At 49.4% G+C, this 12,571-nt stretch overlaps 1 protein-coding gene across 5 annotated transcripts in view; it reads left to right on the top strand.

The window, feature by feature from the left end:
- Ptpn14 (protein tyrosine phosphatase non-receptor type 14) overlaps positions 1 to 11,333 on the top strand; it is a 147,512-nt gene extending 136,179 nt beyond the window's left edge. For all 5 annotated transcript variants that reach the window (XM_052200026.1, XM_052200029.1, XM_052200027.1 and 2 more), the window contains exons 18-19: positions 245 to 408; positions 4,343 to 11,333. In XM_052200026.1, coding sequence (XP_052055986.1) covers positions 245 to 408; positions 4,343 to 4,471 — 293 coding nt within the window. In that variant the 3' untranslated portion in view covers positions 4,472 to 11,333. The remainder of the gene's footprint in view (positions 1 to 244; positions 409 to 4,342) is intronic.
- The last annotated feature ends 1,238 nt before the right edge of the window (positions 11,334 to 12,571 follow it).

Genomic DNA, 12,571 nt, shown 5'->3' on the forward strand with positions numbered 1-12,571 from the left:
GAACACGTTTTCCTGTGGACTAATAGACTCCCAGCTGGTCTCTTCTGGCTTTGGGGTGTTGCAGCAGTCACCAGCCAAATGATTAGCGTCTTATAAGAATTGCAAATTATTATGACTGAAAACAAAAGAGTCACCCTCAGCCCTGGCACCTCCCCTTACCCTCCCCGCTTCCCCAGCCAGCCGCCCCTGGATGCAAAGTCATGTGACACACTTGGGTGACAAGATTTCACATTTTGTCCTGCAGCCTACTTGGAGGAAATCCAGTCAGTCAGACGCCACACCAACAGCGTGCTGGAAGGCATCATGACCAGGCACCCCCCCATCGTGGTTCACTGCAGTGCAGGGGTGGGAAGGACCGGCGTGGTGATTCTCTCCGAGCTCATGATCTACTGCCTAGAGCATAATGAAGTGAGTGCGCACCTCCCTCTGCCACCTTCCCGCTGTGTTCTGTTATTGTATGGGCTGGAAAGTGCCTGCCCTTGGACCTGTGCGCGAGTGTGTGGAGGCCACAGGTCAGCCTCAGTGGACATCCTTTAGGCACCATCGCCTGCCTTCTGAGTCAGTGTCTCCCATCACCTGGAGCTCACTAAATAGGCTAGGCTGTCTGGCCAGCGAGCCCCAGGCTCCTGTCTCCACCTCCCAGTGCTAGGATTAAGTTCACACTATCATCTATAGTCACAACACATTGTTCACAATAACTATGGTTTGGTTTGGTTTTTAAAGAATTATTCATGTATTTTATGTATATGAGTACACTATAGCTGTCTTTAGACACACACCAGAAGAGGGCATCAGTTCCCATTACAGATGGTTGTGAGCCACCATGTGGTTGCTGGGAATTGAACTCAGGACCTTCAGAAGAACAGTCAGTGCTCTTAACCGCTGACCCATCTCTCCAGCCCTACATCTATGTTTTGTTTTAATTTATCTCGGATCCTCACACTTCTGTGGCAAGCAATTTACCGACCGAACCACGGTCCCAGGCTTGTCTCTGAGTGCTGGACCCTGATGCCAGTTCTGCACCAGAACCACGCTCCTACCGGCTTTGTGGTCGACGCCTCTCTGCTAACCTGTCCTTCCTAGCTGCACTCTGGGATTGATAGCGTTCCTCGCCTCTTACTGCTCGCGGCTTTGTGTGGGCTCCTAAATAAAAGGAGAAATGAGGGTGTCTAGAAACATCCAGCAAACCTGACTGCCATGGGCACTCACTTCCAGAGGCAGGTGGATGAGTCAGTTCTGCTGTGGGCTGTTCGCCGCGCTGCATGGCTCTGTGTGCTTCAGATGTGTCTTGCATTTCTGGGATGTGCTCTGGCCCAAATCCCGTGTGGATGACACATCTGTATAGAGCATGGTGGTTGTTCCTTATCGTATAGCGTTTGCCCTTGTATGGCTTGGCAGTATGTGTAGTGTGTATGTAGCACACAGGTTGGCAGTGTGGGCCAGCACTGGCTGTTCTTTGTTATAATCACACAGGGTGTGTGTTACAGTGAGAGCCATCAACACGGGCTCTGCTTTCATTTACCTAAGATTGTGTGCAGGGCGGGGCAGTGTTTTTGGACTGTGTTTGTGTGTTGGTTTATTTGTGAAAGGTGTAGGGATAGCCCAGATCTTTGCACCTGTCAGGCAAGTGCCCTACCACTGAGCCATATGCCTCACCTGTGATGGGTGTTTTCTTGGGCTTCTTAGCGGGTGGGTCTCACTATGTAACCTTACATAAGGCCCCAAGCCCTAGGCTGTAAGGGTATTAAAGGGGCATCCTTAGCTCTGTCCCATGGAAAGCCAGATCCAGATGAGAAAAGCCAGGCCCAGAAGCAATTGTGTGGTATAGCTGGCCCTGTGTAGCTTTAAGCAGCTGCCTGACAGCAGGAAGCAAGCTCTCCTCCTCTGAGGTCACTTCCTGCCTTCTCACTGTTTCCAACAAGCTGTTCAGTTTCCAGATCATGCAGCGAGGAGCTCTTGTTGTATGCAGTGGATGCCTCAGTGTGTGTTCATAGGAATACCAGTAGACTCAGAGATTTGAAAATCAGCTTTATTTAATACTGCCCTGTGTTGTTGGCCTTGGAAGGCTGGTTCCTCAGCTCTTTGGCGACCCGTCCACAACCTCTGTGAAGGCTGGAGATCATGTTGTTCACCAGGCATCAAAGCCAGGCTGGTGTAGAATGGGTGTGGATCGGGGTGTGGATCCAGCCAACAGGGACCCGGTGGGCTCCCCGAGGCTCAGAGTGGCTCCGTGCCCCCAGTCTCCACTGCAGTGTGCTTCTCTCCGTGCCCAGCTGCATGCCAGCACATTCCTTGCTGGTGTATGGCAGTCCTAAAACAACTTCTGTTCCCATTGATATTCAGAGATAGCAAGGTGACTCACACAGTTCATTTCCTTCCCCCAGCACGGGTACCGCCAGCCTTATCTGTCCCGTGTGTTTCCCATGGTTGCTGTTGACCAAGGGGAGAGCAGACTGGCTGCTCCGCCCTGGGCTCTTCAGGCCTGGCTCCTCCCACTCCTGTCTCCCTCTCGGGAGAAGAGCAGACATGTTTAGTTTGTTCTTTAAACAAAACCTTTTGACAAATAAATATGAAACCCTTATGGCCTCTTTTTCTCCCATCCCGGCTTAGCCTGCCTGTCTAACAGCTGAGGTGGTTTGTGTGTTTTATATTTTGGTTTGTGATTCTAGCAGTGTCCATTTTGCCAATGAAGTGGTTTTTCTTTTTCCTACATTTTCCACCTTTTTTCTCATTAAAAAAAAATATTTTTCATTATGTGGAGGTGCTGGGTTAGGCATGTATGTGAGGACAATGTCCACAGAGGCCAGAAGAAAGTGTCTGAGGCTCTGATGTGGAGTCAAGTTGGTTGTGAGCCACCTGATGGGGGCGCTGGGAGCTGGTGGCGAGTGTGGAGTCCTACCTCCTGGGCTGTCACTCTGCCCTGGTTGTCTCATTCTCATGACTCTCAGCAGTTGATCATGGGGAGTGAGGGGAGGTTCCTGCAGCGAGGTGGTGGCTGTGAGATCAAGGTTGGTAGTCACAACTCTCCCAGGCTGCCCTGCAGTGTCAGTGTCCTGTGGCTTTCTCTGCTGCTCTTTGTATGTCAACAACCATTTCTGCCCTGCCCTGCATGATGCCAGGGGCACTTGTGTACCAGTGGTAGTGGGGAGCTGATGGTGAGATGGTGGGGGGTGAAGATGGAGGGATGGGGGTAGGGGTGATGGTAGTTGTAATGGTGGGCGGAAGGAGAGTGGAAGAGGATATGAGAGAAGTGGAAATAGTGGAGGAGGAGGAGGGAGGGTGGGATGGTAGATTTGGAGGCGGCTGTCACAAGAGAAAAGAAATATCTTGAGGGCTGAGGAGATACCCCAGTGGCCCTAAGCACTCACTTGTGAAGCAAATTCCTGGCATCCATGAAAAGCTAGGTGCGGCTGGGCAGTAGTGGTGCATGCCTTTGATCCCAGCACTTGAGAGGCAGAGGCAGGCAGATTCCTGAGTTTGAGGCCAGCCTGATCTACAGAATGAGTTCCAGGATAGTCGGGGCTACACAGAGAAACCCTGTCTTGAAAAAACCAAACCAAACTAAACCAAACCAAAAAAAAAAAAAGAAAAGAAAAGCTAGGTGTGGACCAGCACACCGAAAGCCAGGGAAGACACGAGGCACACAGGACACAGAGAGTAACACAGGGTGGGAATGTCATGGCACCACAGTGCTGGGGCTTACTGGCCAACCCATCCAGATGAGAATGGCAGGCTCCAGTTCAGTGAGGGATTCTGTCTCAGTGGCACAGGTCATCCAATGTCTGCCTCTGAGTATAGGTACCCGTTCACACTGGTGTGCACATGCATGCACACACCCCATTCTTGAGTATTTATTCCCCGCACCGAGGAAATATCTGGGCCAGTAAGATGGGTCTGTGGGTAAAGGTACTTGACACCAAACTTTACCTCCTGAGTTTGGTCTCCAGCACACATGCAAATAAATGTAATAAAATCTTTTTTAAAGAGAGTGAGTTCCTCAAAATTTTTCTCAACCTGTATATAAAGGGAAGGGTGGGAAGGGAAGGATTGGCATTTGGCATTTACCACAGTCCACTGCTATGAGAACCTTATAGTGTAAGTTTAGACAGCTTTCAGATTCACCCACACAAGTAAACACACACAAACATGGGTGAATGATGCCACACCAGTGACCGGGGTCCCTAACCGGAGCACAGAGACGATTCCTAAAGCCCTGGAGGGTCAGAACCCTTAGCTTTGCCTCCTTCCTAGTTGTCAGCAGCAGGCAGAGGCTTCCCCAGAGGGGGAGATCTCAGGAGAGGCATCCTGTCTCAGCCTGCATGTCCTTTCTGTCCCCTTGCAGAAGGTGGAAGTTCCCACGATGCTGCGGTTCCTCAGGGAGCAGAGGATGTTCATGATCCAGACCATCGCGCAGTACAAGTTCGTCTACCAAGTCCTCGTCCAGTTCCTGCAGAATTCCAGGCTCATTTGATCTCCTCCAGGATGCAGCTTCTGGAGGAGGGTCCCAGCCCTGTCCCGCAGGGGGCGCCACTTCTAGACAACATCTGCCTCCCCAGCTGGAGGTGGATCGCTGGCAGCAGGCAAGAGCCAGAGTTACTTACAAACATCATGTATTATTTTATATGAGATAATTTATTTTTCCCCTCTTTGGAATAAGTCCTGTGAGTTATTATAATGCATTTTTTTCACGATAACATAGTGCTTCTCATTTCACATGTTGACTGATCTGCAGTGTAAGCCTCTGGGAGGGAAAGTGGTGGCCCCATGGGACATTTTAGACACAGGCATAAAGGGTAAGCATCTCTAGTGGAGTTACAGACAAATTAATAATGCCCCGAGTCAAACGTGGCAAGAGAAAGAATCTATCCTCAGCTGGAAGGGAGAGAGCTAAGGCCCTTGGATGTGTCCCCTCACACACCGGGCTCCTGCACCTTGCTGGGTCCCCTCACACCGGGCTCCTGCACCTTGCTGGGGGCTGCCTTTCTCTCCTTTACTTCTGCCCTCACCGTCAGTGATCTTTCTCCCTAAGCCGAGGTGCAAGGTGGCACTGGTTGGAGAGCACAGTGCTTCTGAGTGTGGTGATGCTGTCTTTGGTAAATGGGGGTGCTGCTGTCTTTTCTCTCACCCCTTGTTCTGGTTCAGAAGTCTGATACAGTGATGGGCGGCAGGCTGGGTATCTGCTGCTTTGTCTTGCATGCTCACCACACTGTAGTCTGGGAGCCCTGGGCCAGGCCGTCTGCACAGCTCAGCGCTTTGCCTGATTCTGAGAAGGTAACACACCTGGTGGGAATGGAGTTGTGTGTGGCCTTGGTGTGGCTTCTTATCTACACAGTGTTGAGTGTGCTGGATGGTGACTTGGAAGATGAAGTTTAGGTACGTTCCCTCTTCCTACCCTAAGTTGTTAGAAGTTGTTAGACGGTTCCTAAGTTGTTACTCACTCCTGGGAGCTGTCTGGCACTTAGTAGGGCCCTGCCCAGGAGGCACACACCTGGGTCCAACTCAGGCTGTAGCTGATGAGCTCGGAGTTGGTTCCTCTTAGGGCTTCCTTGTCCTGAGGCAGGGTTCCTGGGTGATCTTGATTTGCTGTGGAGAGGATGGCTCCTAATCTCCTTGTCTCCCCCTCCCAGGTGCCGGGATTTCAGGTGTGTCTCACCACACATGGGCCACCCTTGCCCCTTGTAATGACTGCTGAGACTGTCTCTTACAAAACCCTCCACCACTCCCCTTCCCTGTGTAGCCTGGTCTGGTCAGTCATGGCATCCACCACGTTCTATGTGAAACCCAGTTTCCTGCCTATGTCTAATTTTTCTCAGAGTTTAATTTTCTAAACTGAGTTAGTGGGACTGACCATGTCAGGTCTTCCTCCATAGTTAAATCTTCCCTTTTTCCTGAGCTGAAAAGACCAAACAGAAAGTGTGTGTCTTTGTGGCCTCTGTCTCCACCCACTAGTGAATGCCTATGACAGCAGATTACCCACTAACTCCTCTGGAAGGTGAGCCAAACTGTCTTCCCACTGCCGGGGCGGTGCTGGTGCTGATCTTGATGCGGCAGCTCTGGGTTCAGAATCTGTAGAGGACGTGCTTCCGTCCTCCCTTCCACCATGCAAATTGAATCACGGAGCCTAAGTGTGCAAGCCTTGTGGACCAGGCATACTGTGGAAATTCTGACATAGGTATTTTGGGGGAAATGTCAGAGTGTTAAGGGTGGGAAGTCTTGTTTAACTTCCTTTAATGGTGGTTCACCTTTCCGTGTACTGACAGTCAGTACCAGTTACGGTTTCATTATGTCATGAAGAACGCTGATCCTCGCCTGCTGTCTCTAAGCTTTAGTCGGTCAGAATGTTTCCATGGGCAACGAGGAGATATGATTGATGCCCTTTTGAGCTGGTCACTCAGGGGCTGTTTCTACCCCATGTTAGCAGAACAGGATACAGAGAAGGTGTCAGTTTGCTACCCAGCTTCCTAGCCAGCACGTGATGAGACCCAAAGGCAAACATTTAAGCGTTCTGCATACGTATTCCATACTCAAACACCGTTGCTTCTGGTTCTTCGGCACATTCCGAATTCCTTTCCCATCCCCAGTGAGTCCCTGCAGATCTCTGGCTAAATCATCATCAGGCATTTAAAGTTGCATCTGCACAATAATTGCCCAGAGATGCTTTCTATCTGGGAAGTGAGCCAAGGAATAAACCTTGAAGCAAAGTGTATTAAATTAGTTATCTGGTTAGGCCGTTTGGAAAGGTTTCCTGTGATATGTGGGGAGGAGAGCCAGAGTTGTCAGGGCCCATCGCCACAGTCTGGATTTGAAGGAGGGGAAAATTAAAGCCGGAGCCAATAAGACATCCCACCTCACAGCAGAGCAGTGGATGGTTCGCCACCCCGATTCTGAGGTTTTCCAGTGGTACCACCCTCTTTTACTTAAACACTCATCTGACTATGTCCACCATTGTCCTGGTTTGGGGGGTCTCTGTACCCTGGCTGCTTAATGTGGCGTCTTCATTCCTGAGATTGTGAGTTGCGTTACAGGTGAAGCTGCAGTGTGTCTGGCTGAGCTGCAGTGGGTTTTAGGGGGCTCTGCGGTAACCTCAGGTGGAATCCCGCGGAGCTGCACATCCTCAGATGCTCCTTCAGTAAGAAGTGGAGGAGAAAGCAGCGTCAGGCATGTCAGCCGCTTTATTGAGGTGAAGACAAGCGGGTTCCTCTGCACACTTGGAGGTGGGCCGTGGATGCTAGGGAGGCTGAGGGCGTCTCGCGTGGGCCACAGCGTGTAATAAGCATTGGTTTAATGCACTTACTTTGGGAGACTTTTACTGCTATGAGTAAGGGATTATTCATGGTTAGAAGCAAGCTGTCATCCCATCCCCCCAACACCCACCCCAGCCTTGGGCTGTCTCAGCCACCTCCACTTCAGGACATGATCCTTATGGGACACAACCCTCCACTTCTAAGCAAGCCATACCCCACCCTCTCTCAACTTCTGCTTTCAGTAACGACCTCCTGTCAGTCAGCATTTTCCTATCTTTTCTAGTTTAACGTAGATTGACCAGTAGTGAACTCCCAGACTGACCAAATATATAATAATATATATATAATATAATATATAATATTATATATTATAATATAATATTATAATATATAATAATTGTTTCTCCCCCAATTCAGGAAGGATGTAATTCCATTTGTCTTTTTTACAACTAAGCCAGCGGGCACAGAACTGGTTCTTTGTGGCCCTGCTACCTAGCTGTGCTAGCCTTGCATCTGGCCAGCCTGGGAGGTGCCCCCAAATGCTGACAGGCTGGGTTGACCACCGTGTTGCTGTGTTGTCTTCTGTCACTTCCTTGAAGCCCAAGGCAGACAATTATCGTCAGCGAGTCGCCAGTCACTAAGTGCCCTGTGCCTTCTGGGCCCTCCCACTTCTAGTGGCATGTCTGATGGAGAGAGAAAATTTAGTTAATTGATTACTGTTTGGAGAAGATGTGCCAGTTACTTGAGGTGGAGAAGAGGGCAAGAGTACCGGGACATTCTAGAATAAACTCTAGGAACACGATTAGCTCTGACCCCTGTTCGTAATAATTTAGTCATCTCTTCTTGGTATTAGGAATGAGCTGTCCATGGTGTGCCTGGTCTGACTCTCAGCTTCTGCATTTACCAAAGATTCTGCCGTTGCTGCATCTTGTGGGCATTCTAGCCAGGCGGCCACCAAGTTCTCATTCAGTCTCTCTCTCCATGAGTGGTAGCCCGGCTCCCTCAGCTTCTGGCAGAGAGCTTTGGGTTTTCTGTGGGGACGGCACATTCCCTGGTGGCCTACAACACAATGAGTGACGGACACGTTGTCTCTGGAGGGTGGAGTCGGTCACAGTTAGCCCCGGAGGGTTATTGCAGTCTGAGCGTAGAAGTAGAATCGTGCTAGCCTTCTTGCTTCCGGGTCCTTCAGTGGCAAATCACCTTTCCGGGGACATCTGCTGAATGTAGTATCCGCATGTCTGGGGAAATCTGAGGGTGTGCTCAGCACATGCTGCCAACACGGCTTATCCGGATGTCAGCTATTCTAGGGGAGCTGGGACGCTGGTCCGGCCGGCAGCTTGTCCACATTCACGCTTTCTTTCCTGTTCTCCGCTTTGGCATTTCCATTGTAACTTTAGGGGAAGTGAGTGTTTTCACCTGGTGTGTTCAGTCCTCTGTAACCTTTGCCGTTTGATATAGTACGTCACCTTTCTCAGACTCTCACTGACGTGCTCCCGTTAACCTGTTCGTGACCGGGCCCTGGGGGTCTGGCACCCTTCAATCTCATGGATGGATAACAAGCCACTGCTGTTTGAAGGTCGCTTTTTGCTGTTTGGAGCTGAGTTCAGGGCTGTTTGGAGCTGTGTTCTCACGTTAGAGAGAAATTAAAGGACGTTTGGTTGTCTGGCGGGAGGGTCGGAGCTAATGACAGCCTAAATATGGTTGGTACCTAACTGTGGTTGGTTAACTGTTGATAGACAGTGACTCTTCAGCAGGACCATCACTCACTAAAAATGCTCAGAGTGTGTCCAAAGACAGTGGGGAGAGGTTAGATCACCCCCGAATTTCTTACCCAAAACTTTTCTGGCATATAATTTTTTGAACCCTGCAGTGATGTCAGAATTGGAAACTATGATGCAACGCCCCAGGGAAGACTGTGTTCCAGCCTTGAGATTTACTTCTCCTGGGCTCCTTACCTGCTACCTGTATTGGGTTGTGACGCGTGGTCTTTGTGTGCCCGACACTGCATGCTTGTGAGCAGAGTTCTGCCCATGCGTGCTGCTCCATTACCCCCATGCTTAGCACTCGCACTTTCTCCTGCTTGTGAGTGCCTGTGCAATTCACATTTATACAAACGCCGGCCAGGCTGTGTGGTGCCGGAGAATGTTCTTGTGCGAGGACGAGGTGGTGCCCCTGTGTGATGTCGCTGTCGGCATTCCGGGTCACTTTGTCTACCCAGAATACCCCCAGCTTTCCTTACCTGCCCGCTTGCTTTCCAGATCAGCTCTCTGAAGCTCACTTTTGATTTCAACCTATCTGTCCACGAAGCTGCTATAAAAGTTAAATCTGGCAAAGGACCATGATCTTAAACCTCTCTAAAACGTCCACGGAGGAATTCTTAATTTAAGAAAGAATAGTTCCATGGCTTCGGGAGAGATAGGATCTGGGAAGTGAGTGTCCAAACTGCATTGCGCAGAAGGCTTCTCCCAACCAGGCCTCTTGTCCTGAGGGGCCAACACTGTCCCTCGTACCAGAAGAAAGAAAAAAGGACAGATATTAGTGTGACTGGAAATAATGGTAGCAGCCTCCTGTTTATTTCCAGGTGTCCCTAACAGGCTTTTGGGGTGGTGATGGGAAGTCTACCTACTTCAGGCTTGCTGGACTGTTTGCTTGTCTCCCTGGTCACCTGGTGGGACAGATGTCCCTCGGGGCTTCCCAGGGAGCCCTGCACAGCTATGATTGACAGCTAATGCATGGTGAGCTATCTATCCAGCCCCCTGCCTTGTTATTTCTTCCCCAGCCTCTTCCTTCAGGGACACAAACTCTTTTGGGTAGAAAGCTGAGAGGAGAGAAGCTAGGCGTGTCAGGTGGGTTTTCAGTGCCTTGGGGTGGGAGCTCACACTAAACCCTCAGGAATGCTGAGTGTAGCCAGGTGGCTGGCCCTGGGCGTTCTTGGCATTTCTTTGGGGCTCCAATCTCCCTCAGTGCCCTGTTGACTAATAAATACCTTCAGCATTGAACTGAAAACTGTCCTTCAGAGCCATTTTATTTAGACTCAAAGGCTGTAAAGTTTTATTGCAATTTCCTTTGAAGTTCCTTGCCACTACTGGTAGTTCTAAAGAATTGTCCACATTCTTTTAGATACAAGCTCACACTTCCTTAGAGATGATTTCCACTGTATGCCCTCCATTCCTCAGTGGTCAGCTTACCCAGCCGAGGGTTCCCTGGGGGAGGTTACCTCTGCAGATGACTATTGAAAGTGTAACCTTTTGTGGCTTGTTACATACTAATTGGCTACTTCGCCTCACTAGTCAGTCACTTCTTCATTCAGTATTTTGATGCTTGCTTTTGGTTGTTTCTATCAGATGTTATGAGTTTTGGTTTCCTTCAAAATGATTGACATTTAAGAGTTTTTATTTTGAAATAATACATAGACACACCCACCCTCAGCTTAGAAACTAGCTTTCTTGAGGGTTCTTGGGTCAGCCCACAGAAGCCCTCAGAGCTCCATCACGGCTGGAACACAGTGCTATAACAGATGTGGGCTGGCTTTTGTGGGCTGGCCTGGACATAGGCTAGCACCCACTATGTTGTAAGCTGTTAAAAAAAAGCATTCCAGGTTGGGACTCAGCGCCCCAGTCCGTGGCAGCTGCCCGCTCCTCAGCAGGGACGGCTATCAAACCTTTCTCCTAGCAAACTGCACCTGAGGTCTGGGGAAGGACAGAGGAGACAAGAGGACATTCCTTCCCAAGTTACGGATGATCACATTAACTGTGCTCTGGCAGACTCTCCGCCGAGTGGATAATATTAAATGCCCTAAAGAAAGCCGTGCATGCTGTCCCACGAGCTGTTGTTGCCTGTCCGTGACAGGCCTCTTCTCGCCAGCCTCCTGCTCAGCTCTGAGGTGTGGGCTGCTGACTTTCCACAGCATTCCCTTGCACTGATCCCTTTCTCTACAAAGTCTTAGATATCAGTCCTAGAAGATGTTGTCTCTGTCCTTGTCATTGCTGTAAGATGTCGCCTATGTGCCTTTACAAATGTGAGATCTTTATTCTAACCCCCCCTTTTTGGTAAAAAGATATATATTGATTTCTACATGCAATAAACCTTGTTTTGAGAAAAAAAAAACACCTGTCTTTTCATAACACACCTGCACTAGTTGAATACACTGGTTTCCCTTACTCTGCATGTGCACACTTGTGTGGGTACGTGTGTGTGTGTGTGGGGGGGTGCATTCACATGTGTGTACATGCCTGTAGAGATGAGAGGCCAACCCTGGGCATCATTTCTCATGAGCCATTGACCTCCCTCAGTGTTTTGAACAGCGTTTCTCACTGGCTGGGACTTCTGATGTAAGCAAACCTGGCGATATCTTGTCCCTGCCCCTGGGGCTACACACATGTGCCACCAAGCTCTGTTCTGGAGTTCAAACTCAGGGCCTCATGCTCGCATGGCCAACACATTACTGACCGGGCTATCTTCCGGGCCTTACTGTCTCGCTTACTTTAAGATGGGTTTTATAGGCAAAGACCTCTAGGAAAACCTGTCTTGATTTTCTTCTGATGTTATTTTCACCTGGGCTTTTTTTTTTAACCCTTGCACGACCTGGTCTTGATGCAGATTTTGTTTGCAGTTCCTCGTGTCTTCATTTTGGAGCAAACACACAAGAAGCATGGGCCCTTTTCACACATTGGGTGAGAACCCGTGGGAAGCCCCCCTTCCGGGCCCCTTCCGCCATGGCAGGTACCAGCCGTGTGTCCTTGGTGATTAGCAGTGGCCAGTGTCTGCAGTTTCCAACAGTAAACTCTTCACAACCCCAGCTCCCCTCCCCTCAGAGTAGGAATACTAAAAGCTGCTCCAGGACAAGAGGAGATGTTCATTTCAGCAAGCATGAAAATATTTCTATTTTTATGATGGCCTTGTCAATGGGACAATTGTGATTCTTGAAATAAAAGCTATGTAATATTTTTAAAAGATGCAGCACAAAATAGGTAATTGAAAATGGGGATTAGTGAGTCAGGGTGGAGAGAAAGGTTTGTCTGTGGTACATCGAGTAAGCCAAATTTGTTTTCTTCTGCAGACTAGAAAAACAATTTTCAGTATACACTTGAGAAATTAAACTGTCAGCATAAGGCCTGGAGATGTGGCTAGGTAGTTAGGAGCACTGGTAGCTCTTGTAGAGGCCCTGCGTTGAGTCCCAGCTCCCATATGTCACTTGCAACAGTCTGCGATTATAGTTTCAATAACCTCTTCTGGCTTCCTTGGGCCGTGCACGCATGTAGTCCACATACTTTCATGCAAACAAAACTCACATACATAAAAGTTAAACAATGTTAAAGCATACACTT

This window comes from Apodemus sylvaticus, chromosome 12, assembly GCF_947179515.1.
Source record: "Apodemus sylvaticus chromosome 12, mApoSyl1.1, whole genome shotgun sequence".
NCBI classification, from domain to species: domain Eukaryota; kingdom Metazoa; phylum Chordata; class Mammalia; order Rodentia; family Muridae; genus Apodemus; species Apodemus sylvaticus.